General features: G+C 49.9%; 1 protein-coding gene across 4 annotated transcripts; it reads left to right on the plus strand.

Annotated features, from left to right (window-relative positions):
* The first annotated feature begins 1,860 nt into the window (after window positions 1–1,860).
* On the plus strand, window positions 1,861–11,438 carry SLC38A5 (solute carrier family 38 member 5). Of its 4 annotated transcripts, none has more exons than XM_013057524.2 (16): window positions 1,861–1,984; window positions 3,420–3,473; window positions 3,560–3,629; window positions 4,049–4,164; window positions 4,262–4,335; window positions 4,963–5,055; window positions 5,180–5,258; window positions 7,279–7,361; window positions 7,652–7,710; window positions 7,809–7,946; window positions 8,156–8,235; window positions 8,857–8,957; window positions 9,219–9,334; window positions 10,146–10,290; window positions 10,385–10,488; window positions 10,971–11,438. In XM_013057524.2, the coding sequence occupies exons 2-16, from the start codon at window positions 3,421–3,423 to the stop codon at window positions 11,070–11,072; spliced, it is 1,413 nt and encodes a 470-aa protein (XP_012912978.1). In that variant the 5' UTR covers window positions 1,861–1,984; window position 3,420; the 3' UTR covers window positions 11,073–11,438. The 4 variants fall into 4 exon arrangements, with proteins under 4 accessions (XP_012912978.1, XP_004755058.1, XP_012912977.1 ...); XM_004755001.3 differs by having other exon boundaries at window positions 1,865–1,984; window positions 3,554–3,629; XM_013057523.2 differs by lacking the exon at window positions 1,861–1,984 and adding an exon at window positions 3,000–3,021 and having other exon boundaries at window positions 3,554–3,629.
* The last annotated feature ends 13,552 nt before the right edge of the window (window positions 11,439–24,990 follow it).

Genomic DNA, 24,990 nt, shown 5'->3' on the forward strand with positions numbered 1-24,990 from the left:
CATTATGGGGCCTGAATCTGGACATGGCCTTCAGGATTGTCTAAAGCGGGAACCATCTGTACAAGAGACCCTGGCCCCCATCCCCGCCACCCCACTCCTCCCGCGGATGTTGCCAGCTGTATGAAAGCCTATCTGTGCGCTCCGTGTGTGTGTGACGTGCATGTTGGCTCCCCGGGGTAGGGCTGTTGAGTCTGTGAGTCTGGAGTGGCTGGAGATCGGTGTGGGCCTGTCCTGCGTCTGTCTGTGTTCTCTGGCTGCGAGGCTCAGGCTGTGGGCAATGATACCTTGTCATGGGAGGTCATTTGGTGCAGCTGTGAGTATGGGACCCATATACACCAAGGCCTGGGCTCTCCAGGTGCAGTCTCTGTCCGGCCGTATTCTCTAGTGCGTGGCTGTGGGTCTGGATGCAGGTCCGTACTTCTGCGGGTGGTGGTGAGTGGGCCTCCGGATTCTGAGCCCTGGATGAGGTTGTGGTCCCTCAGTGCGGGAGGCTATCTCTCCTGCTGTGGGGAAGTTAACGCCCCGTCCCTTACCCTCCTCTGACAGACTGCGGGTAGGGTGGGGGCATCTAGGCTAGCTTTGAAGCCCCAGCCAGCCCCTGGCCTTTCCGGGAATTCTCTGCTCCCTGTGGGGGGTGGGCAGGAGGGTGAAGAGGCCCTGACAGAGAGGCCTGTTGTCCTTCAGGACCTCCAGCAGCCTGGTTGAAGTTGGGCCTGGACCCCAAGTTCAATCTGCCTGACTTTGCAGGAGACATATGGCTTGCCTGGGACAGACATGCCTGTCACATGCTTGGATGGGAGTGAACAGACAGACCCACATATAAGGCAGACACACAGACAGTGGGGCTCCTCAGTTAGGGTGTGTACACACCCCACCCAATGCCTGGGCTGGGGTCCAGGACTTCAGGGCGTGCCCTGTTTGCGACACACTCCCCACCCAACCACAGATGCCCCCCCGCTGCTCTCTGGGGACCCCCCCAAGATCTAGGGTCCATTTTTTTGGCTAGGCTAGGCTATCTTTCCATCTGTGTGAGGTCCATCTATAGTGGCCTGGCTATGTCTACCCCTGTACCTGTCCCCTGCTGCTCCTGGGCCTGTCCATCCATCTGCCTGAATCAGCCTCTCTTCCTCTCTCTCTCTCTCTCTGCCTATTGTCCTCTGTCCCTCTAGGTGTCTCCCTGCCTCAGCTTCTTCCTCTGTCCCCTTGTCTCTCCAGGCTGGTGTGTCTGTTCCCAGCCTCTGGGGATGTGTCTGGCTGTGTCCACCTATCTGCCAGTTGTGTCTTCTGTTTACTACTGGGCCTGACTGCCTGTTGCCTTCCTCCAGATCCTTACATGGACCTACCTCCTGTCTCTGAGTCTGTTCGTACCTCTCTTTCTCCCTACAACTGCCCCTCTGCCTCTCTACTGCTCCTGCACCACACGGCTGTCTTTTCAGTCCTCCTGTCGTCTGTCTTCGTGTTGTTTCTCCTGCCCGCCTATCCCTATTTTGTGATTTTTTTTCTCTTCCGATCTCCGCTCTCTGCATCTTTTCCCTTCATCTGTCCCTCCCCGCTGGGTGTCTGATCTCTGCGTCAGCGGCCTCTGCCTGCCCGTCCCTCTCTCTAGGTGTGGACCTATTCCGTCAGTCTTTCTGTGCACCTCTCCCCCGACTCAAGGCCGCCCTCCTCCACACCTGGGTCTCTCTCCACGTGGGTCCAGGTGAAGGAGAGAAGCGCCCGCCTCCCCCACCCCCTTTCCTCCGCCCAGAGCCAGAGGGAGGGAAACTGAATAAAAATTAAAAGTTCTTCCCAGAAAAAAAAAAAAATAATCCGCGGGCCAGATGCGGCTCGGGCTGCGCTGATTAGCCACCTAGCAAGCGCGGCGGAGCTGATTGGCTGCAGGGCGGGGCGGGGGCAGGGTCCGCGGCGGGGGAGCCGCGCCGGCCGTGGGGTCCCAGAGCCCTAGTGAGTTACTGCCGCTTCACGAGCTGAGAGGAGCAGGGAGGTGAGGAGGGGGCGCTGGCCGGGGTGGGGCTCCGGAGACCCCGAGGCACCAGGGGGGATTCCGAGAGAGGTTTCCTGGGGGAACCTCCGGGGGGAGGCATTCCCTGGAGACCTTTTTAGCGCTAGCGGGGAATTGAATGGGAAGTGGGGGGTCTTTTTGGTGCCTTGCTCCCAGAAAATGAATTCAGAAGTGGTTGAGAGTCTGCAGAGAGTGCTCGCGACTGAGGATGGGGCTCCTTGAGAGGCGTCCCCTTCCCAGGACAGGGATTCGGGGCTTGGGGAGGGGGTTTTTCCCGGAGCAACTTTTAGCTATGATAGGGACCTTGCATGGGGGTTTCTGTGACACTGCACTCCCAGGAAGGGAGCTCTGGACTGCGGGTTTCCTCGGAGACACTCCATGCAGAAGACGGGGCTCCAGGCTCGCTTGGGGATTGCGGACGGCCCCCACCCCCAAGAAACGCATCCGGCTTTGGGAGGGGGTTTTCGATGAAGGTCTCAGAGACAGCACATCATCAGAAGGGGAAATTCGGGCTCAGGGCAGGTTCCTGAGACACCCAAGACCAGGGTCTCCAGTCTGCAAGTGTCTCTAAGTTACTTCTGCCAGGAGAAGGAGTGTTTGAGACTTGATGGGGGCCTCAGAAAAATACTTCTCTAATTCCTAAACAGGGGATTAAATGGGGGATCCCTGGGTGACTTGTATCCCTGGAAGGAGGCTCCGTTTGGGGAATTGTCTTTGTCTTCTAGTGAGGATATTTAGAGTTGTGACAGAGAGCAGTTTGCAGTCTGGGGTGAGGGCCGGCTAGGGTCTTCAAGCCCGCTCCCTGCCCCCCTCCAGCTTCTTCAACAGGTTGCATCAGCTCCGGACTCAGGCTGGGGGCCCAGGCTGGGAGGAGGGGGGGGTAGGGGGCATTAGGAGGGGTGGGGCAGCCATCCGACACGTGTCCCTGTAAGGAGTGAGATGCTTGGCCAAGCGGTGAGGGTGGAGGGAGTGGGGGGGGTGCGGGGGGCAGCAAGGAAAGAGGCAACAAGAGAGACTGAGTGAGTGTGGGGTGTGGGAGGAGAGGCTATCCCAGCTTCAGACGGCCATCTCGTCTGCTGTGAGCTCTCTCTCTCTTTCTCAATCTCTCTCCCCCCACCCCCTGTATTTGTCTCTTGCTGTCCTCTTTTTCTGCTTGTCTGAGTAACTGTTGGCATCTCTCCCCCTCCGATTCCCTTCTCCGCCTCCCATCTCTTCCTCTGTCGCTCTCACTGTTGTCTTCACGTCTCTCCATTTATCTCCCCGTTTCTGATCCTCTGCTCCCGTTTCCCGTGCTTCATCTCCGTTTCTCTGGTTCTCCATCTGTCTCTCTCTGATCCTCTACCCCCTTCATTCAGCTCTCCCCACTTTGTAGCCGTCCCTCAATCTCTGATCCCCCGCCCCCTTTCCCTGCCCACAGCATGGAACTGCAGGATCCCAAGATGAACGGAGCCCTCCCTGCGGATGCTCTGGGGTGAGTCCGGGGCCCAAGAGGGACGAGGACAGGGGTGAGAATTACCCTCTCACCAGCCCTGATTTCTCTGCCCTGTCCAGCTACAGGCAGGAACGGGAAGGTTTCCTGCCCAGCCATCCTCCTGCTCCTGGGAGGAAGCCAGTCGAGTTCATGGATGTGAGTGACCTCACACAATCTGCCCCAGCTTCACCTTGCCCAACTCATCTCTTCCCCTACTGTTCCCTTTTCCTTGGGCTTCCCTGCCTAGCAATTTCCTGCCCCAGCGGCTCCGGGTCCCCAGCTGCTCCCCTCCCTAGCTGTTTTGCCTCTGATGGCTGCTCCGCCCTCCCCTGTTCCTCTCCACTTCCAGCTGCTCCCCTCCGAAGTTTCTCCCAGCTCTTCCTTCCCAGCTCTTGCTTTTCCAGCTTCTCCCTGGCTTCAACTCCGTTTCCTTCCTAGCCTCCGTCCTTTGGCCCTTCTTGGGCTTCTCCCCACCCCAGTCACTTCTCCCCTGGTCTTTCCTGGGCCCCAGTCCTGGTCTCCTTACGTGGTCTCCCTCCCCACGTGTTACCCCGGCTTTGCCCCTTCCCCCACAGTTTGAGGGGAAGACGTCATTTGGAATGTCAGTGTTCAATCTCAGCAACGCCATCATGGGCAGTGGAATCCTGGGGCTGGCCTATGCCATGGCCCACACCGGGGTCCTCTTCTTCTTGTGAGTCCAGGGCAGCCTGTGGGGGTCGGGGCAGGGGTGCTGTGTGGGGCAAGCCGGAGGCCTGGGGGCCAAGTCTGAGCTGTGAGATCTGTCATAGGGCCTTGCTGTTATGCATCGCACTTCTGTCTTCATACTCCATCCATCTCCTGCTGACCTGTGCTGGTGTTGTAGGTAAGGCCTGGAGCTTGACCCGCGGCTTGGACCCCAGACTCTGGACCTACCCCTCTGACCTAAGACCCTAGACCTCAACCTGAGCCCTAGATTTTGAACATACCCCACTGAACATACCATACCCCTGATCTTGGACCCAGAACCCCAGACCCCAGCCTCAACTCCCTGGACTCCAGCTCTCAGACAGCTCGTCGGCCCCCAGAACTTAGCTGGGCTCCCAGATCTCCCACCTCCCAATCCTTACCCCTCAGTCTGGCACCAGACCTCATTTCTCCGACTCTCCCCACAACCAGATTACTGCACTTTGCTTCTAAGCCCCACTCCCCAGTCTCCAACTCCCCCTAACTGTGGAAGCCAGCCCCACAACCCCAAGATACCCACTACCTACTACCCACTTCCAGCCCCCAGCCTTCTGCCTGGTCACAGAGCCCACCTCCCAGGCTCTACCTCAAGCCCACCCCAAACTGTTTACCCCTCACCTCCAGCTTCCATCAGTAAGACCCAATTACCCCCAGCACCAACTCTTCAGCAACCTGAGCCTTGGGCCACCCCCCTCCACACCTCCTCACCCTGGCCTGACCTCCTGGACCCACAACCCATTCCCTCCTGTCTCTCTCCCTACCCCAGGCATCCGAGCCTATGAGCAGCTGGGACAGAGGGCGCTGGGGCCTGCGGGGAAGGTAGTGGTAGCGGCGGTCATCTGTCTGCACAATGTTGGGGGTGAGGACTCTGGGAGGTAGGGGATCAGCTCCGGGGAAGAGGGTGGGGTGGGGTGGGCTTCCTCAGGTTGGGCTGGGGGGATGAGGGGAATCCTTCTGCTTATACCTCCCCCCACCTGCACCAGCCATGTCCAGTTACCTGTTCATCATCAAATCCGAACTTCCCCTGGTTATCGGCACCTTCTTGGACATGGACCCCGAGGGGTGAGTGAACAACACCCCTTGGCCGGCGGGTCATTGACCCTACCTGTGTGGTCTGGTTGCTGTCTTCACCTCTGTGCCCAGCTGACTCCCAGGGCAGGCCGGTGTGATTCTTCCGTTTTGTGAGACCAACAGCACACATGACCATTGCTCTGACCATCCAGCAGACCACGGGGTGGGGGTGTGGATTTCAGTGACTGTTGATTTGGCTGATTCTGTAAGGTAGCCGATTCCATATGTCCAGTCACCTCCGAGGCTGACCGTGTGACTATCCATATCAAGCATACCAAAGCTCTGTGGGTTTGGTTCTGAACTGTTGTACTAGCAGATTCTCTACAGCTGTGTCCTGTGTGCTGTGATTCCAACCATGGGTGTCTGACATTCACTTACTCTGACTTTTCCCCTGTCCAGTGGATTCTGTTGGATTCCGGGTCCCTCGGGCTGGCGAAATCTGTCTGGCTGGAAGTGTGAGCATGCGATGTACTGTGGGGCCAACTCTGTCTATGTGATTGACTCCAACTGTATGCACCAGTAGGCTCCCATCTCTGTTTAATTTAGCAGTCATTTTTTTTCCTGGCAAGTTCCTTCTGGCTCTGTGCGTGTGTGTGTGTCCTCTGGACTATGGTTCTAACCACGTGTGTTTGACCACTGTTATGAGTACTCATCTAGTTGACGGTATGTTTGATTTTCGATCCATCTGCTGGCTGACTCTGTTGAGCTGTTTGTATATGACGGCTGCCTATATCCTCTTAGATCTTCGGTTTGACTCTGAAACCGTTTAGGTAGCTGACAACCTGTGTGACTAGGTGTTTCTGATTATTATAATTAGCTCCCAGCAGCTATATGGCCAAAGGTGCTTTGTCGGTTCATTTCTGTGTCACTGTGTATATGAGATGGTGTGTGAATGCCTGGAACATAATAGGCAATTTGCACAATTCTTTGTGAACAAATGAGTGGTTTTTCAGCCAGTTCTGTATTAATTGTCTTGCCTAAGCACCCACCTCCAATATCTGTACAGATCCTACTTTTTCTTAAAGATTTTATTTATGTGTTTGACAGAGACACAGTGAGAGAGGGAACACAAGCAGGGAGAGTGGGGAGAGGGAGAAGTAGGCTCCCCTGCGGAGCAGGGGGCCTGATGTGGGGCTTGATCCCAGGACTCTGAGATCATGACCCTACCTGAAGGCAGACACTTAACGACTGAGCTACCCAGGTGCCACCCCCATAACTTTTTCTTTGAGCTTGGTTCCAACAAAAGCTGGCTGATTTTGCCTCTATTTCGGTCTTTGGCTGGTGGTCAAGTTGGCCCAGCAACTCTTATGGCTCAACACACCTCGAGCTGTTCAAACAACCACCTGTGTCTTTTTTTTTTTTTTAAGATTTTATTTATTTATTTGACAGACAGAGATCACAAGTAGGCAGATAGGCAGGCAGAGAGAGAGGAGGAAGCAGGTTCCCTGCCGAGCAGAGAGCCTGATGCGGGGCTCGATCCCAGGACCCTGGGATCATGACCTGAGCTGAAGGCAGAGGCTTTAACCCACTGAGCCACCCAGGCGCCTCACCTGTGTGTCTTTCTGACCTCTTGTCTGACTTTGCACCATTGCTGGATCGTCAGGCTGTTGTTTGACCCATCAGATGCACCAGGATCAAGGCTCACTCTGTGTGTGGTGCTGTGTGTTGGACTGCAGGAGTCTTGCTGGTTTAGGGTACCATCTGCCCATCTGGTTCTATGTCCACTCGACAGCACGGTTTTGTCCGGCTGTGTGTGTGTGTGCGTGTGTGTTCTTAGCTGTGTCCCTTTGACAGGTTTTGACTAAGAGTCTGATTATCTATCTGGCTGTTTCTGTGAATCCCGTTGTGCCATTTGTCACCGTGACGGCCTGAATGACTTCTCGCAGCTGTGGTGTCAGCTCAGCTCCCCTGACTGCGGGCAGAAATCCGTCCGTTCGGCTATCTTCTATGAGTGTCTGCCCGAGAGTTTCTTTGGCAGGCAACTAGTCACTGTGTTCACCTGTCTCCCTAGGGGCTGGTTCTTGAAGGGAAACCTCCTCATCATCATTGTCAGTGTGTTAATCATCCTGCCACTGGCCCTCATGAGACACTTGGGTAAGAGGCTTCCTGTGTTGGTCATTGGATAGTGGAGTTAGAGAAGGGGAGTCAGATGGAGAAAACTTCCCATTTTCCAGGGCTGTGAAATATCGGGGAGAGCTTATGGGAGGTGGGCTTTAACAGATGAATAGGAGTTTGCTATGGAGGGCAGGCTGGTCCAGAGAGAAGTAAAAGCTTGTGCAAAAGGGTGGCCTAATTAGGGGAAGATAGCCTGAAAGGCCAAGCTAGGGCTTGATATTTGCTATGGGGCGGGGGTCCCTTGATTTCTAAGACTCTGTTTGTTGCAGGCTACCTGGGGTATACCAGTGGTCTCTCTTTGACCTGTATGCTGTTTTTCCTCATTTCGGTGAGTCCAAGGGAGAAGGACATGCAAAAAGTGAAGAAGGAGTTTGGAACATTGCGACACAGTCTTCTCCATGACCTCGCTTCCCCACCCTCCCCCAGGTCATCTACAAGAAGTTCCAGCTTGGCTGTGCTGTAGGTCTCAATGAAACGGCAGTGGAGAGCAAGAATCCCCCAGGCCTTCCCATCCAGGGTCTCAACAGGAGCTGTGAGGCCCAGATGTTCACTGTTGACTCCCAGGTGGGGGCGCAAGCCTGTGTATGGAGCTTCCACCACACTGAGGCGCTCTGGTCTTGCCCTCCAGTGCACTCCGCTCAGAATGGGGCCAGGCATTGGCCATCCAGGGCTTCCACATGTCTGATACAGCGGGCAACAATGGGGCCAGGGGGTGGGGGTGGGGGGGAGAGACCCCTGGAGGTTCTAATATCTGGTGTGGACCATTTCCCTAGATGTTCTACACGGTGCCCATCATGGCTTTTGCCTTCGTCTGCCATCCCGAGGTGCTCCCCATCTACACAGAGCTCTGTCGGTGAGTGGGCCGGCAAGTGAGCAGAGGTGATGCGGTAGTCCTCACGTCCCACAGTCCCTAGGAGGGTAGTCCTGGTGTTGTAGCTTGATCAGGCTAGATCATGCAGGGGGAAGGGTTTGAGGTGGCCTTGGGGGTGGGGTACAGGGCAGTGACTTTCTACTGATGAGGGCTTAAAGATTCTACTTTTAACATCCTGTACAAGCATGAAAGGGCAGAGTGGGGAGGCAGAAATGTTCTGATGAAGGGGTAGCAGGCGTGGTTGGGGAAGGGGAGGTGGGGATCCTCAGAGAGAGGAGGGTATGGGTGGACAAAATGAGGGGCAGAGAGGATATGTTGGAGGGACGTGTGGATGATTAGATGGGGGGGCACAGCATGGAGGTCAGATGCGAGGGAGAGGCAGAGATGGTCAGAGGGGATAGACAAAGATGGTCGCATGGTGTGAGATGGATGGACAGAGGGAGGCTTGGCTAGCAACACAGGTGAGGTAGAGACAGGCCTCCCAGTGTGTACCAGCTAAACATCTGCTCTGGAAGAAGGGGACTCTGGAGGGTGTGGGCTTCTTCTGAGGGGCACCAAGTCCAGCGGTCTGGGCATGACCCATCCATAACCTCTATGACTCAGGCCCTCCAAGCACAGAATGCAAGCGGTGGCCAATGTATCCATTGGGGCCATGTTCTGCATGTATGGGCTCACGGCGACCTTCGGATACCTCACCTTCTACAGTGAGTGGGGCTGCGGCCAGGGTGGGGTGAGCTGGAGCAGGGACTGGGTAGACCACTGGGGCAGGAGCCCTGGTGGTTTGCCTCCGTGCCCTAGACCCATCAGTTTCCAAAGAGAGGGTGCGTGTCACACATTGTAGATTTCGTTGCCTAGCATGTGCGTATGGGGACATGTGTGCGTGTGTGGGCGTGTGTGTTTCCGGGACGCTGGTCCTGGTGCTTCCCACCTCATCCTGCATCCCGTGCCCCATGTCCATGGTCCAGATAGCGTGGAGGCGGAGATGCTGCACATGTACAGCCAGCAAGACCTGCTCATCCTCTGTGTGCGCCTGGCGGTACTGCTTGCGGTGACTCTCACTGTGCCGGTTGTGCTGTTCCCTGTACGTGGGGTCGAGGTTGAGGGGTAGGGGTGCATGGAGCCGAGCTATGTGCGTGGATGGGTGGAGGGTGGAGGCATGGGTGTTTGGCTGGGGGGCAGAGATGGGAGTGGATGGGTGGATGGAGGAGACGGGGTGGCCAGATAGGGAAGGCAGAGTTGTTGGATGGACAGAGGAGGCAAAAATAGATTGTCAGACAGAAAGGGGACATTGGTGGCAGGACAGAGAGAACCAAGGAGGGGAGGAGGGGTAGTCTGTCGGAGGGAGGAGGCACCAGATGTCTGGCTAGACAGAAGAGGGAGGCTGGAATAGTCAGACAGGCTAAAGGCAGAGAGAGATGGACAGTCAGAATAAAGAGACAGAGATGGACGGCATCCCTTAGGAAGGGTAGAGGCAGAAATAGTGAGGCGTGAGAATAACCAGGCTCTCAGATGGGAAGGTGGGGTGACTAGACAGAGGAAGCAGGTAGAGGTGGCCAGAGGGAAAGAGAGGCAGGGATCTCAGACAGAGTGGAAGGACAGGAGGGAGGGGTCAGAGGGAGGCAGATATTCCAGAGAGCGGGTACAGGCATAGAGGGGTGATTGGACCGAAGGGAGAGGCATGGATTGTCAGAAGGGTAGCCGGATGCTCTATCGGAAGGATGCTCAGACCAGGTGGACATGGAGATGGTCAGACAGAGGGGGGATCAGGGACCTCACACGGGGTGGAGGCACAGACAGATGCTCAGAGGGTAGAGTTTTATCCAGATGACCCCACGGAGGGGGGGCAGCAGAACTTGAGCCCTGACTGGTGTCCCACCCCACTCTGACCGCAGATCCGCCGGGCCCTGCAGCAGCTGCTCTTCCCAAGCAGAGACTTCAGCTGGCCACGACATGTGGCCATAGCCCTGATCCTGCTTGTCTTGGTCAATGTTCTTGTCATTTGCGTGCCGACCATCCGGGATATCTTTGGGGTTATTGGTCAGTACCCGCGACCCCAGTCCCAGACCCCACCTCATATGGGCCTTATACTCCAAACTTCCATTGACTTCTGCTCCTCTTGCTTGGCCTCCAGGGTCCACCTCGGCCCCCAGCCTCATCTTCATCCTGCCTAGCATCTTCTACCTCCGCATCGTGCCATCTGAGGTGGAGCCCTTCTGCTCCTGGCCCAAGATCCAGGTGAGCATTCTAGGGGAGGGCCGGGGGCAAGAGGGAGCACTCTGAGGAGGGAGCTGCCCAGGATGGCCAGAAAACAAAGGAACATCTTCAGGAGGGGGATGGGGGAGAGGAGGGAAGATGGTCTGGAAGAAGGAAAGAGGTTGTTTTGGGAAGGGGCTGAGCGGACTGAGCACCAGCAGGGTCTGCCGAGACAGGAGGCATTCCATAGCCGGATGGAAGGAGGGCCATTGGAGGGCCATTGGAGGGCCATTAGAAGAGGGTTGGGAGCACTTTCAAGGAGGATGAAGGAGAATGCTCTCTGAAGTGTTCTGGAAAGATGGAGAATTCTTGGGAAGGGGCTGGTGTTAAGGAAGGGGAGGGAACAGGAGGGTCAGGAATGAATGGGGTACTCTGGAGGGGATGGAGGCCTTGAGGAATATTTCCAGGAGGAGCTCTGGTGTGGAGGGCCAAGCAGCCCCATCTTCTCTCCCTCTCGTTCGCAGGCTCTGTGTTTTGGTCTCCTGGGGGTCCTCTTCATGGCAATCAGTCTAGGCTTTATGTTTGCCAACTGGGCCACGGGCCAGAGCCATGTGTCTGGACACTGACCTTGCCCTGCTCCACCCTGGGCCCCTGTGCGCATGCTCCCATGTGTGTGGAGGACGATGGGGCCGCTCTCCAGGGTCCCTCAAGTCTGGCTCATGGAGGTGGCTGGTTCCCATTAACGAGGCTCTTGGAGGTGGTGGGGGCCACGGAGGTTGCAGAGTGGTCCGCTTCCTTCCTCCCCAGGGATGCTGAGCTCGGATCATGGCCCTAAGCCCAACCCAACCCCAGGGGGATGAGGAGACTGGGTCCTTGGGGGGAATCCCTGCCCCACCCCGCCCAGTCCTTTTTGCCTCTCCTGGCAGAAGCTGTTTGTCAGGATCACCCTCAAGCTAAAGGGGAAGAATAAAGATGCCGAATTGCAACTCCCATCTCTGCCTTCTGATCTTTTTCTAAGTCTTCCTGGGGACACCTGGCTCCCTGGCTTGGTTCAGACAAGCCCTGAGGGTAAACAAGCCCTGAGCGTAGGATTGAACTGGCTCTGGAACATTCACTCACTTGTCCGTCCACTCCTTCGGTAACTTGCTACCCAACTCGTACTTTTGTTCATTTTCTCATTCCAGAAACCTCTACTGAGAGCCTCCCGGGTGCCAGGCATTGTTTTGGGTTCTGGGGTTTCGATAGTGCATCAAGCGGACCATAATCCCTGTAGTTGGTGTTCTAGCACCAAAGTAGGCAAACCATGACTCTCCCAGGCCAACTGCAGCAGCCTCTTTCTAGGGCCACTGAGCCAAGAATAGCTTGCACACTTCTAAATGATTAGGAAAAAAAAAATTCAAAGAATAATAATTTGTGACACTTGAAAATGATGAAATTTAAATTACAGTGTCTGATCTTGTATGGGAATGCAGATCTTCTACGGGAATGCAGTAATGCCTGTTCACTTACATATACACATTGTTTATGGTTCTTCTGTGCTAGAACAGCAGGGCTGAGGAATTGCAACAGAGACCACGTGGTCCACCAAGCCTCAGCTCTTTATGATCTGGCCCTTTTTTCAGAAAAAGAAAATTGCTGATCTGTGATGTAGCAGAAAAGAGGAAAAGAGATAAATCATTTCTGATAAAGATGAGCACTGTGAGGGGCTCCTGGCTGGCTCAGTTGGAGCTGGAGCATAGGACTCTTGATCCTGGGGTTGTGAGCTTGAGCTTCTTGGATATAGAGATGACTTAAAAGTGAAATCTTTTTTTTTAAAGCTTTTATTTATTTATTTGACAGAGAGAGGGATCCCAGGCAGGCAGAGAGAGGGGGAAGCACGCTCTTCGATGATCAGAGAGCCCTATGCGGGGCTCGATCCCAGGACCCTGAGATCATGACCTGAGCTGAAGGCAGAGGTTTAACCCACTGAGCCACCCAGGTGCCCCTTAAAACTAAAATGTTAAAAAAAATGATAGGCATGGTTGGGAAAAGAAGTAATGTTGAGTGTGGTGCTGGGGAGGTGGGGAGCCACTGACAGGGTTGTCAGGGAGGACTCATTGACAAAAAGACTGGGAGCTGCATCCTAGATTGGGCGGAAGGAGCGAGTCCTGTGGTTATTTAGATAAAATGTTGTAGGCAGAGGCAGCAGCAAGTGCAAAGACCCTGAGGTAGGAGCCAGCATGGCAGTTTTGCTGTCCCACTGGCAATGTATATGAGTGCCGATTTCATAGCAGCCTGGGTCATGAGACATGGATTCTTGCCAACCTACTAGATGAAAATAGTATTGCTGTTAAAATTCATGTGTGTTTTTCTTTATGAAAGACGTTTCTGGGTGTTTGAGAGACTTTTATTTATCTTCCCAGATAACTTTTAATGCACATGCAGGCCACTACAGATAATCTTTCTTCTCTCCACATTTAGACACAGGACAGCTGGCTGTGGTTGATTCATACTGTAGGCTCCTTATTTCACGCTTCTTCATGCCTTACTGCCTGTAACTCAGCTCAACGCTCAATTTAAGCTCAGTAAGCCTGCTTTTAAAGAACATGGCTAGCTTGTAATTCCAGTACTTAGACTTACAAATGCAGGTGTACATATTTAACACTGACAAGAAGAGATCATCCTCTCAACGAGGTTTCTTTTTCTTTAATTAAAAAAACTTTTTGGGGCGCCTGGGTGGCTCAGTGGGTTAAGCCGCTGCCTTCGGCTCAGGTCATGATCTCAGGGTCCTGGGATCGAGTCCCGCATCGGGCTCTCTGCTCAGCAGGGAGCCTGCTTCCTCCTCTCTCTCTCTCTGCCTGCCTCTCTGCCTACTTGTGATCTCTCTCTGTCAAATAGATAAATAAAATCTTTAAAAAAAACAAAAAAAACCTTTTTTTTTTGTTAACATATAATGTATTATTAGCCCCAGGGGTACAGGTCTGTGAATCACCAGGTTTACACACTTCACATCACTGAGGTTTCTGGCAGAGCAAAGTCTAAAAAAATGGGTTATTTTAAAGAATTGTTTACCATGCCCAAGTTTAAAAATTTTACATATTCGGGACTCCTGGGTGGCTCAGTTGGTTAAGGTTAAGCATCTGCCTTCAGCTCCAGTCATGGTCCCAGGGTCCTGGGATTGAGCCCCACGTCAGGCTCCTTGCTTGGTGGAATCTGCTTCTCCCTCTGCCTGCTGCTCCCCCTCTAATTTTTGTATAAGGTATAAAGTTTAAGGGGATGCTTTCTTTCTTTTTTTTCTTTGCCTATAGATATTGAGTTGCTCCAGCACCATTTCTGAAGACAATTCTTCCTCTACTGAATCGCTGTTGTATTATTTTCTTTTTCTTTTTTTAAGTAAGCACTATATCCAACATGGCACCCCAACTCAGGACCCCAAGATTAAGAGTTGCATTTTCTGCCAGCTGAGCTAGCCAGGCGCTCCTTCCTTTTGTATATTGTAAAAATTCAGTGTGGAACTATTTCTGGGTTTTCTATTTTGTTCCATTGATCTATGTGTTTTATTATTTCCCCAATATCCCTAATATTGATTCCTGTAGCTATATAAGTATTGTAATTTGGTAGGTAATTCCTCCCATTTTTTTCCATAATTGTTTTAACTATTCTAGTTTGTTTGCCCTTACATATGAATTTTAGAATAATCTTATTTACAATATTTCTGGGTTTGGGGACACCTGGCTGGCTCAGGTGGTAGAGCAGATGACTTTTTTTTTATTGAGGTATAATTGACATATAACATCAGTTTTGAATGTACAACATAATGATTCAATATTTGTATATATTGTGAAATTATCACCACAATAAGTCTAGTTAAACATCTGTCATCAAACACAGTTACAAAAATTTTTTCTTATGATGACAACTTTTTTTTAAAAAAGATCTTATTTACTTATTTGACACAGAGAGAGACAGCAAGAGAGGTAACACAAGCAGGAGGAATGGAGGAAGGGAGAAGCAGGCTTCCCGCTGAGCAGGGAGCCTGATGTTGGACTCAATCCCAGGACCCTAGGATTGTGACCAGAGCTGAAGGCAGATGCTTAACTGACTGAGCCACCCTGGTGTCCCAATAATAGCGTGTTTTGCTGTAATGAATACTGAAATGTACTTTAAAATCATGGTAAGTGGGCCAGAAAAGTGTGGTAGGCAGAATAAGTGCCCCGCACTGACCGTGTTCTCAATCCTAATCCCTGGAACCAGTGAATATGTTGTTACATGGGGAGGGAATGGAAGTTGCAGGTGGACCTAAGTTGCTAGACCTTAAAATAGCTTCTCCTGGGTTATCTGGGTAGGTCCAATGTAATCACAACCCCTTGTAAGTGGAAGAGGGTTTGAGAAAGAGATGAGGATGGGAGCAGGGTCAGAGAGATGTTATGTGTTTGCTTTGAGGAAGGAAGAAAGGGGGCCCTAACCAAGGAATGTGGGCAGCTTCTAGAGACCAATAGCGAGGAAATCGTTTTCTCTTGAGCCTCTAGGAAGGAACACAGCTTGCAAACACCTTGATTTTAATCCAGTGAGACGCGTTTTGGATTTCTGACCTACAGAAGTATAAGATAATACATTTGTGGGTTTTAAAAAATTTTTTTGTAATTTATTGAAGTAATGTCTGTACTGAACGTGGGGCTTGAACTCATGACCCCAAGATCAAGAGGAATGTGTTCTTCCAACAGAGCCAGTCAGGTGCCCCCAAATTTGTGTTGTTTTAAGCCACCAAGAATGTGGTAATTTGTCATAAGAGTGATAGAAAACTAATACACCCAGAAACAGATTAGTGAAACAAAATAGAAGGATGAGAAACATACCTATCTATACACATTCATTTCCAAGTGGGCAAAAGATGGGTTATCTACCAAATGATGGTTTGACAAGTGTCTATCCATTTGGAAAAAATAAAGATTAAATTCTTACCTTATTCTATGTAAGATAATAAAGTCAAGAAAAATTAGAGGTTTAAATGTAAAAATGTAAATTCATAAAGCACTAGAAGAAAATTTAGGAAATACGATGAATCTTGAGGTGGCAGAGGCATTTCTTTGCATTACACCAAGGCTGTGAGCAATAAATCTGCTATATTTAAAGATATAAAACCGAAAAACTCCTCTGAGTCAAAAACCATCATAAACAACAATCTGAAAGGGTTAATTTGAGGGAAAATGTTGAAACACTATAAGGGAGAAAAAACCATTTTCCTTCTACCCTTCTGGGTTTTTGGTTGGGGCTTTGTAACAAAAGACAGATTAATAAGAGAAAAACAAATAGAAGGCTATTAACACGTGTCTCCAAATCGATGGTAGAGACTCAGGGATGAGTAACTCAAAGAGCTGGCTAGAGCTTTGGGTTTATATAGCGATTTGGACTCCTAACAGGAGAAAGGGAGTTTGGGCGCTTCTGGGTTTGGGAGGCAAGTTCTGGGGAAGTGACCTGTGAGGTGTGGTAAACAAGGATAAGGTTTGTTATGCAGATTTAAGCCATTGCTTTCTCTATTGATCAGTGTTTCTTAAGATTTAGACTCCTGCACTTGGGGGGGGGGGCAGACACCCTTACAAATGGAAATTTCCTTTGTAAATGTAAATTTCCCTTAGATATGGTAGATATGATAACATCTATTGTTTCTAGAGCTTCTGTCTGCCATTACTCAAAATAATCAGCTCAAAGTCATGGTGATGCCAAAGAGGTGTATTTTGGGGTGGCATATTCTGGTCCCCTACAATATGCAATAAATTAAAAGTAACTATCGCTATTATATAACGAAGCTTTTGTAGATCAATAAGAGAAACTGGAGTAACTCAATGAAAAAAGTCAGGCAATGGCGTTTCTTCGCATTATGGTATGAAGGATTAAGAAGTAGGTAGTATGAAAGAAATCAAGGAAATGGAGGATGGATTGCAGAAGTTTCAACATCCATCTAGTAGGAGTTCCAAACAGAGAATAGAAAAGTGGAGAGAGGGGCGCCTGGGTGGCTCAGTCAGTTAAGCATCTGCCTTCTGCTCAGGTCATGCCTGCATTCCAGAGTCCTGGGATCAAGCCCTACATCGATGGGTTCCCTGCTCAGTGGGAAGCCTGCTTCTCCTTCTCCCACTCCCCCTGCTTCTGTTCCCTCTCTCCCTATGTCCCTGTTAAATAAATAAATGAATGAATAAATAGTGGGGAGAAGACAATATTTGAAAAAATAATGTTCTAGAATTTTCTGAGCTGGAAAAAAGACATGAATCTTCAAACTGAAAAGAGCCACTAAATTCTAAGCATGATTGACACACATACACACAGTGCACCCCACAACAACCTAAAAATAAAATTTCTAGGTTAAAGATAAAATCCTTAAGGATAAAAAGAAAATCCTGAATGGTCTCAGAAGAAAAGAGAGAAGAGAGAATATAGTAGGGAAGTTCTTCAAAAAGCTGATGAGAAACAACTTTGAACCTCTATTTGTATATCGAGCCAAGATGATCCAGCTGAAAGGAAAATATTTCAGAAAATTCATCACACACCTACCCCTTCTGAAAAGATTGTTAGGGTATATGGTCCAGCAGAAGAAAAAAAATGGATTAAGGAGCAACAAGTGGGTTCTAGTAAGCAATGGCGAGGGGAAAAATAGTAACATTCATCGATAAGTCTAAATAAGTTTTTTTTTTTTTAAGACTTTATTTATTTATTTGACAGAGAGAGATCACAAGCAGGCAGAGAGGCAGGCAGAGAGAGAGAGGAGGAAGCAGGCTCCCCGCCGAGCAGAGAGCCCGATGCGGGACTCGATCCCAGGACCCTGAGACCACGACCTGAGCCGAAGGCAGCGGCCCAACCCACTGAGCCACCCAGGCGCCCAAGTCTAAATAAGTTTTGATTGTAAATTTTGAAAGTCACAATCTTTTTTTAAAAGATTATTTATTTATTTATTTGACAGAGATCACAGGTAGGCAGAGAGGCAGGCAGAGAGAAACACTGTAGGCTCCCTGCTGAGCAGAGAGCCTGATGCAGGGCTTTATCCCAGGACCCTGGGATCATGACGAAGACAGAGGCTTTAACCCACTGAGCCACCCAGGTGCCCCTGAAAATCCCAATCTTTTTTTTTTTTAATATTTTATTTATTTATTTGACACAGAGAGAGAGAGAGTGAGAGAGCACAAGCAGGGGGAGTGGCAGACAGGCAGGCAGAGGGAAAGGGAGAAGCAGGCTCCCTGCTGAGCAAGGAGCCCGATGTGGGGCTCGATCCCAGGACCCTGAGACCATGACCTGAGCTGAAGGCAGACGCTTAACTGACTGAGCCACCCAGGTGCCCCTGAAAATCCCAATCTTTTTTTTTTTTTTTAAAGATTTTATTTATTTATTTGTCAGAGAGAGAGAGCGAGCGAGAGCAAGCGAGAGCGAGCACAGGCAGACAGAGTGGCAGGCAGAGTCAGAGGGAGAAGCAGGCTCCCTGCAGAGCAAGGAGCCCGATGTAGGACTCGATCCCAGGACGCTGGGATCATGACCTGAGCCAAAGGCAGCTGCTCAACCAACTGAGCCACCCAGGCGTCCCGAAAATCCCAATCTTGAACTAAAATTCCAGGTAATATAAACATGGGAGGTCATGGGAGAGGCAAGAAAGAAAAGAGAGGTTCTTCTGTTGTTTAAGGGACGAATGTAGATGCTCATTAATGACCGAACTCGAGAACAGCTAAGAGTACTCACCTTTCAGAGTGCAAACTCTGGAGCCATACTGCGTGGCTTCAAATTCTGTCTCCTCAGTTTACTAGTTGTGTGATCTTGTGTAAGTCACATGATCTTTCTGTGCCTCAGTCTACTTAAGAGTAAACTGAGGATGGTTATTGAACTCATTGGGTGGCTGTGGTGATCAAATGAATTAATATATGTAAAGCACTTAGAAGAGCACCTGTCATGTGGTAAGTGTTATTGTTGTTGCTGCTGTAAGTAATGACTTAAATTGTCTGTTAAAATGGAAGGGCAGGGCCTCCTGGGTGGCTCAGTCTGTTAAGCGTCTGCCTTCAGCTTAGGTTGTGATCTCGGGGTCCTGGGATCAAGCCCCCTGTCAGGCCCTCTGCTCAGCAGGGAGTCTGCTTCTCCCTCTCCCTCTGCCCCTTCTCCTGCTAGTGCTTTCTCTCTCTCTCTCTCTCTCTCAAATAAATAAATAAATAAATAAATAAATAAATAAAATCTTAAGAAAAAAGAATGGGAAAAGGAAGATTTTCTTGCAACAGGTAAAGGAGAACACCTGAGGTATTTTCAAAGCAGTCTCCCCAAACAACAAAGCCACGTTGGTTTCAAGCTAAGAGTGCAGGACTCCTGGGTGGCTCAGTCCTTTAAGCGGCTGCCTTTGGCTCAGATCATGATCCCAGAGCCCTTGGTTTGAGCCCCAAATCAGGCTCCTTGCTCCACCAGAAGCCTGCTTCTCCCTCTCCCACTCTCCCTGCTTATGATCCCTCTCTTGTTGTATTGCTCTCTGTCAAATAAATAAATAAAATCTTAAAAACAAATAAGCTAAGAGAGTGCATACATATTTATGAAGGGGCTTGCACAATGGGGAATACAGCACAGAACTGAGGCAAAAGTCATCTTAAGGTGACTGAGCCCAGGTCAAAGCCATGGGGACCCACAAGGGCTAGCTAGCATCATTGCTTCTCTGGCACCAGACAGTCCAGTATCTGAGTGCTTAAAGGGGTTTAGATCCTGCAAAGATACCTCAGTGTGCGTCAGGTTGATATAGAGAACAAAAGCAAAATAAATCTAGAAAAAAGACTTCTTTACAATTCATAGCCCATTGACAAGTACTTGGACAGGCAGAGTGAACTTCCTCAAGGAGCTCAGCTGCTTCAATGTTAATACTTGGCTAGAGGCAAAAGGCAGCCTTAGCTTGACTTTAGCCTGACCCCCAGGATCCTGTAAGTCTTCTTTAACATATAAACATCCCTTTGGGGCACCTGGGTGGCTCAGTGGGTTAAGGTCTCTGCCTTTGGCTCAAGTCATGATCCTGGGGTCCTGGAATCGAGCCCCAGCCCTGAGTCGGGCTCTCTGCTCAGCGGCGAGCCTGCTCCCCACCCTCACCCCCTACTGCCTGCCTCTCTGCCTACTTGTGATCTCTGTCCGTGAGATAAATAAATAAAATATTTTAAACATCCCTTTGGAAACTTCCTTGATCTCTACCCTTCTTGGGTCCTTCCTGCGCAAGATACATGTAAGCAGTCATCCTCCAAGCATAGGCTCGCCGATATCCATCTGAAGGGTCTCATGACTAAGGTTGAACTAGACAGTAGTAAATGACCTTATCTTCAACAGCGGCCCCTCAAGGTCCAAAAACCTTGCTTCCAAATTCCTGAGCGACTTCCGCTGTAGCTAACTCCCTCCCAACTTGAAAGTATGTAATTTGTCACTCCTCACAACCCCAGCACAGCTCTTTTTGCCCATGGGTCCTGTCCCTGTTCTCTAATAAAACCACTTTTGTGTGTGTGTGTGTGTGTGCACCAAAGAAATCTCAAGAATTCTTTCTTGATCATTCGCTCATTCGCTCCGGGATCCCAACATTTCACATCAAGGTCAGTCTTCACTTTTGAGTATGATTAGGTTATCTCCTAGCCTGATAGTGATTGTTTGTTCTTACATTCTTAAAAAAAAAAAAGATGTTATTTATTTATTTGTCAGAGAGAGAGAGAGAGCGAGCACAGGCAGGCAGAGTGGCAGGCAGAGAGGCAGAGGGGGAAGCAGGCTCCCTGCCGTGCAAGGATCCAGATGTTGGACTCAATCCCAGGACGCGGGGATCATGACTGAGCCAAAGGCAGATGCTTACCAACTGAGCCACCCAGGCGTCCCTGTTCTTACACTCTTTTACAAAATGGCTGGGGGCCTAAAATAGGTTTTCTTGCGTCAAGAAAGCTATGTCTGTCTTTCTTTTACTGGGGACGCCAGCTCTTTCTGCTTATAGAACTGTTGGCAATACTGGATATTGATTGTTCAGAAAAATAATTCTGTGGGGTAGGTTGGATATTAAAACAGATGCATTCGAAAAGGCAAGAAAAGTGATCAGGAATGGATAAATGGATAGAGATGGAGTAAGTGAAAGACAAGCTAATGAATAGGGAGGATAGAAATATTTTAGTATATGTGCTGCCGAAGCGAGCACGGGAGGATAGAAATATAAATGTCAAAGCCCATTATCAGCAGCCCAGTAAAGAGGGAATGCTTAAAAAAAATGATGAGTGAGAAGATTTCAGATTTAGACAACTTCAGATTTTAAGGGATCACAGTGTGCTGAACAGAATAGATAAGACATGCACATATATACACTCCCCTCGACACAGTGAAATGTCAGATTATGAAAGACGAGATGGGAGCCTGATGCCTGGCTTGATTCCAGGACCCTGGGATCCTGACCTGAGCGGAAGGCTGACGCTTAATTGAACCACCCAGGCATCCCTATTTTATTTTGTTTTAAAGATTTTTCTTTGTAGGGAATCTCTACACCCAACGTGGGGTTCAACTCTTACAGCCCCAAGATCGAGCATTACATGTTCCATCGACTGATGGAAATAAAATTATTTGTATTTTTTTAAATTAATTAATTAATTAATTAGACACAGAGAGAGATCACAAGTAGGCAGAGAGGAAGGCAGAGAGAGAGAAAGAGAGAGGAGGAAGCAGGCTCCCTGCTGAGCAGAGAGCCAGATGCGGGACTCGATCCCAGGACCCCGAGATCATGACCTGAGCCGAAGGCAGCAGCTTAACCCACTGAGCCACCCAGGCGCCCCGAAAAATTATTTTTAAAACACCTAGGGAGCAATAGCAGTTTCCTTACAAAGGAAAATAATTTAACTGACACCATATTTCTCAAACACCACACCGGAGGCAAGCCAACAAGGGTGTAAAAATTCCAAACTGTTGAAAGAAAGGAATTTTATTTCAGGTGGAATAAAAACAGTTTCAGGAATACAGGGTCTCAGAAGGTCTAAGAGAGAAAGCATGAGCAAGAAATGCAACAAGACAGCAGGGAAATTAATGAGTGAGGAAGGAGAATTTTTGCACACTGCTTAGCAGGAAGTAAGACATAAAGGCTTTTCTTCCACCACCAAAGGCGCCACCCAGGCGCCCCTGGAGATAATTTTTAAAAAAGATGTAGCTATTTTAGGGGCATCTGGGTGGCTCAGTGGGTTAAAGCCTCTGCCTTCAGCTCAGGTCATGATCTTGGGGTCCTGGGATCGAGTCCCACATCAGACTCTCTGCTCAGTGGGAGCCTGCTTCCCCCTCTCTCTCTGCCTGCCTTTCTGCCTACTTGTGATCTCTCTCTCTGTCAAATGAATAAATAAAATATTAAAAAAAAAGATGTAGCTATTTTAGAGAGAGTACGTACTTGCTCACAAGTGGGTGGGGAGAGGGGCAGAGGGAGATAATCTTCAAGCAGACTCCCCTCCCCGCTGAGCGCAGAGCCTGACTTGGGGCTCCATCCCACAACCCAGGAGACCTTGACCTGAGCTAACACAAAGAGACGGTAGCTCAACTGACTGAGCCACTCAGGTGTCCTGGCAGTGGAGATCATTCAAAAATGGTAGTTTCACTATAAAAGAATAACCAAAGAAGAACGTTGTTAGGGTAAATAAACACAAAAGTGAATATTCCCCGTTGCCCCCAAAGGAAAGAGACTTCCCCTCCTGCAGTTTTCTTCAAGCATTTCCTTGAGAAACCTAGGATTTGTGCATATGATGTGGGGCTCCATCCCAGGACCCTGGAATCATGACCTGAGCCGAAGGCAGACACTCAAGGACTGAGCCACCCAGGTGCCCTTAGGTCCATCTTTTTAAGACCTAAAGAAGCCTGTTGCCGGCCTATAACACAGGAATGCCTTTCTTAAGAGTGTTGTAGTCATCTCTTTGAAATGTCGATCTCAAGGAAGATAAGCACAGGGTTTCCCTGTCACCTGCAAGTTTAGCCTAGACACCTGGCTCCAAGGTAAAAGCACCCGCTTATCATGGAGATAGGAGTTTAATCTTTCCTCCGGATAAAGGCAATTAGCCAGCACAGATGGCTGTTACAACTGGTGAACTTAGGACTTGCCCGGGAGTGCTCAGCTCTGACCCTTGGATGCCGCTGGAAAGCCCGGCTAATGAGCAGCGTTCCTGGCCTTTTTGGCTCTTCCCATGACTTCTGGAAACTGCACCTGAGAGTGTGTAATCTGGCTCCCCAAACAACTGCCGAAGGGGTCAAGGGATGCAATCAAGAAATGTGGGGAGTTAATGCCTGTGGGGTACATTTTGACCAATAAAACAAAACAAAACAAAACAAAACCTGGGAGTGAGCCAGACAAGTCAATTCTCTCCTCCCTCCCTCTCTTCATGTACTGTTCTGAGCTGAATTTCTCTGTATAGTCTGTCTGGAGACGTCCTATATGCCCCACAGTCTGTTTCTTTGGGGATCTGGTCTTGAACAGCAGTCATTCGAACTCATGAAGCCAATGTTAAGTGTTGATTCTGGAGAACCCAAGTCAGAGTGGAGTAAAACTGTCCCAAAGGGGAAAAAAGGGCAAATAATAGGATTGGGAAAAGATAGAAGGGATGCAGGCTGGCTGGGTCCACGGACCTAGAGAGGGGACCCCTGTGAGCAGCCAGGAGTGTCCTTGACTTCACACAGGAATAGAAATGAAGAACCAAAGAGAAACGAGGGCAGAATTTATTGAACAGTGGAAGTGATGGAGTACAGCCCGCGAAGTGTCTGCGAAACTAGAAAGGGAAGGAGAGAGAGACTTCATCTTTGGTTGGGGTCTGAAGTTTTTCTTTTTTTTTTTAAGTAAATTCTACCCCCAGTGTGGGGCTCAAACTCAAAATCTTGAGACCAAGACTTGCAAGCCACACCAACTGAGCCAGCCAGGCTCCCGTGGGGTCTGAGGTTTTTATTGAGGATGTGGTCTGGTATTCATGTCCTCACGGGCACCCAAGATCTGGTCGAAACAAGGACAAATGCTCGGATGTCCGCTGTAAGTCGCTTAGCCCCTGGAGCCAGGGGTCTTAGCATCAAGGAGTCTGGAGTCAGGGGTCTGGAAGACGTGTGTGATAACTTGCCCAGTCACTTCTATGATGTTATCAACTGTGCCAGAAGACTCCAAAGAAATCATTAACTCCATGACCTTTACAAGGAGGACACACACTATCTGTTCTATGAGGCGTGCGTAAGGTGGGGGTGTAGGTCCTAGCAAGAATAGAGACCTCAGGGATGCCTGGGTGCCTCAGTCAGTTGGGCTCAGTCTCCCTTCTGCTCAGATCATGATCCCAGAGTCCTGGGATTGAGTCCCGCATCCGGCTCCCTGCTCCTCGGGGAGCCTGCTTCTCCCTCTGCCTGTTGCTTCCCCTGCTTGTGCTCTCTCTCCTTCTGTCAAATAAATAAAATCTTAAAAAAAAAAAAAAAAAAGAACAGAGGCTGCAATAAAGCAGTCCTTCCTGGGGGTCCCTTCAGTTTCTCTGTCTTAGAAGGAACAGAAGAACTGAAAGAGGTCTTCGGCTGCGTCTACTTAGACCTCAAACTTCCCAGTTTTTGTTCTTTCTTTCCAATTTGTCTCTTGGCTCAGGTGGGAGGCTTGAGGGCTAAGCATCCCCAGACACGCACCCTGTCAAGCAAGAAGGACTGCCCTGAGCCAGCAAGACCCTCACGCATGACTGACCGCAAGATGATGATCCGTTTGACCCTAACTGCCTACCTGTGCTTACCCACCCAGCTTTACCCCACATTTTCCTTATATAAACCCGGAAGTGTTCTCGGGCCCTTTGGAGGCGGTCGTTTGAGACAGTAGGCCACGGTCTTCCTGGTGCAATAAATTCCTTTCTTTCACCACCACTCAGTTGTCTGCCTTTGCATTTTGTCAGTGGCCAGTGGCCAAACCCGGTCTGTTTGGGGACCCCCCCCCCCAGAACCTGGTGCTCTTGCTCCCCTCCACCCTGGCTATAGAACCAGTAGTCAAATACCTTAAGGGTGATATTGGGGGGGGAGGGGAGGTGACTTAGGTGATTTTTACAGTGAACGGCTCAGCTCTATAAGAGATATAATATACCTCCTTCACCTCTAACCAGTTTTCTCTCTGACATCTGCAATACACTGCTCCTTTATAACATTGGGAAAGGAATTTTCTTTTTGGAGAATAAAACAGATTGAGTCCTGCGCTAGTGTTGGTGTGAGAAGCCTACAGAGAGAGCTGGGGCAGGAGTGGATCTCAGATGGCCTCAGCCTGTCATGGGAAGAAGAAGCCCAGGCTGGCCTGTTTGAGGGTTAGACCACTGGAAGCAAAGACGCACGCTAGCGAACGCCCCTCCCAGCCAGCTAGCCGATTGCGACTGATCACGGGGAAGACCAGCAGAAGATCCACCTGGTCCAACCCCAAGAGCTGACCCGTAAAATCAGGAGCAAATAAAATGTTTGTTGTTATAAGCTGAACAAACCAAACCAACCCCCCAAAAAACTGCACTCCCAAAGGGGCCTGCACATAGCCAGGTTACAGAATACAATATACAATGATTTATTTCTCATTTTTTTTTTTAGTAGGCTCCA

This window comes from Mustela putorius, unplaced genomic scaffold (genome assembly GCF_011764305.1).
Source record: "Mustela putorius furo isolate JIRA1106 unplaced genomic scaffold, ASM1176430v1.1 tig00003903_pilon_pilon_pilon, whole genome shotgun sequence".
NCBI classification, from domain to species: domain Eukaryota; kingdom Metazoa; phylum Chordata; class Mammalia; order Carnivora; family Mustelidae; genus Mustela; species Mustela putorius.

Bases quoted from the DNA above. Each gene is read 5' to 3' on its own strand.
- SLC38A5 (XM_004755001.3), top strand. From the start codon at position 3,421: ATGGAACTGCAGGATCCCAAGATGAACGGAGCCCTCCCTGCGGATGCT. The intron at 3,630-4,048 runs GTGAGTGACCTC...CTTCCCCCACAG, and splicing joins AGCCAGTCGAGTTCATGGAT to TTTGAGGGGAAGACGTCATT. The intron at 5,056-5,179 runs GTGAGGACTCTG...CACCTGCACCAG, and splicing joins CTGTCTGCACAATGTTGGGG to CCATGTCCAGTTACCTGTTC.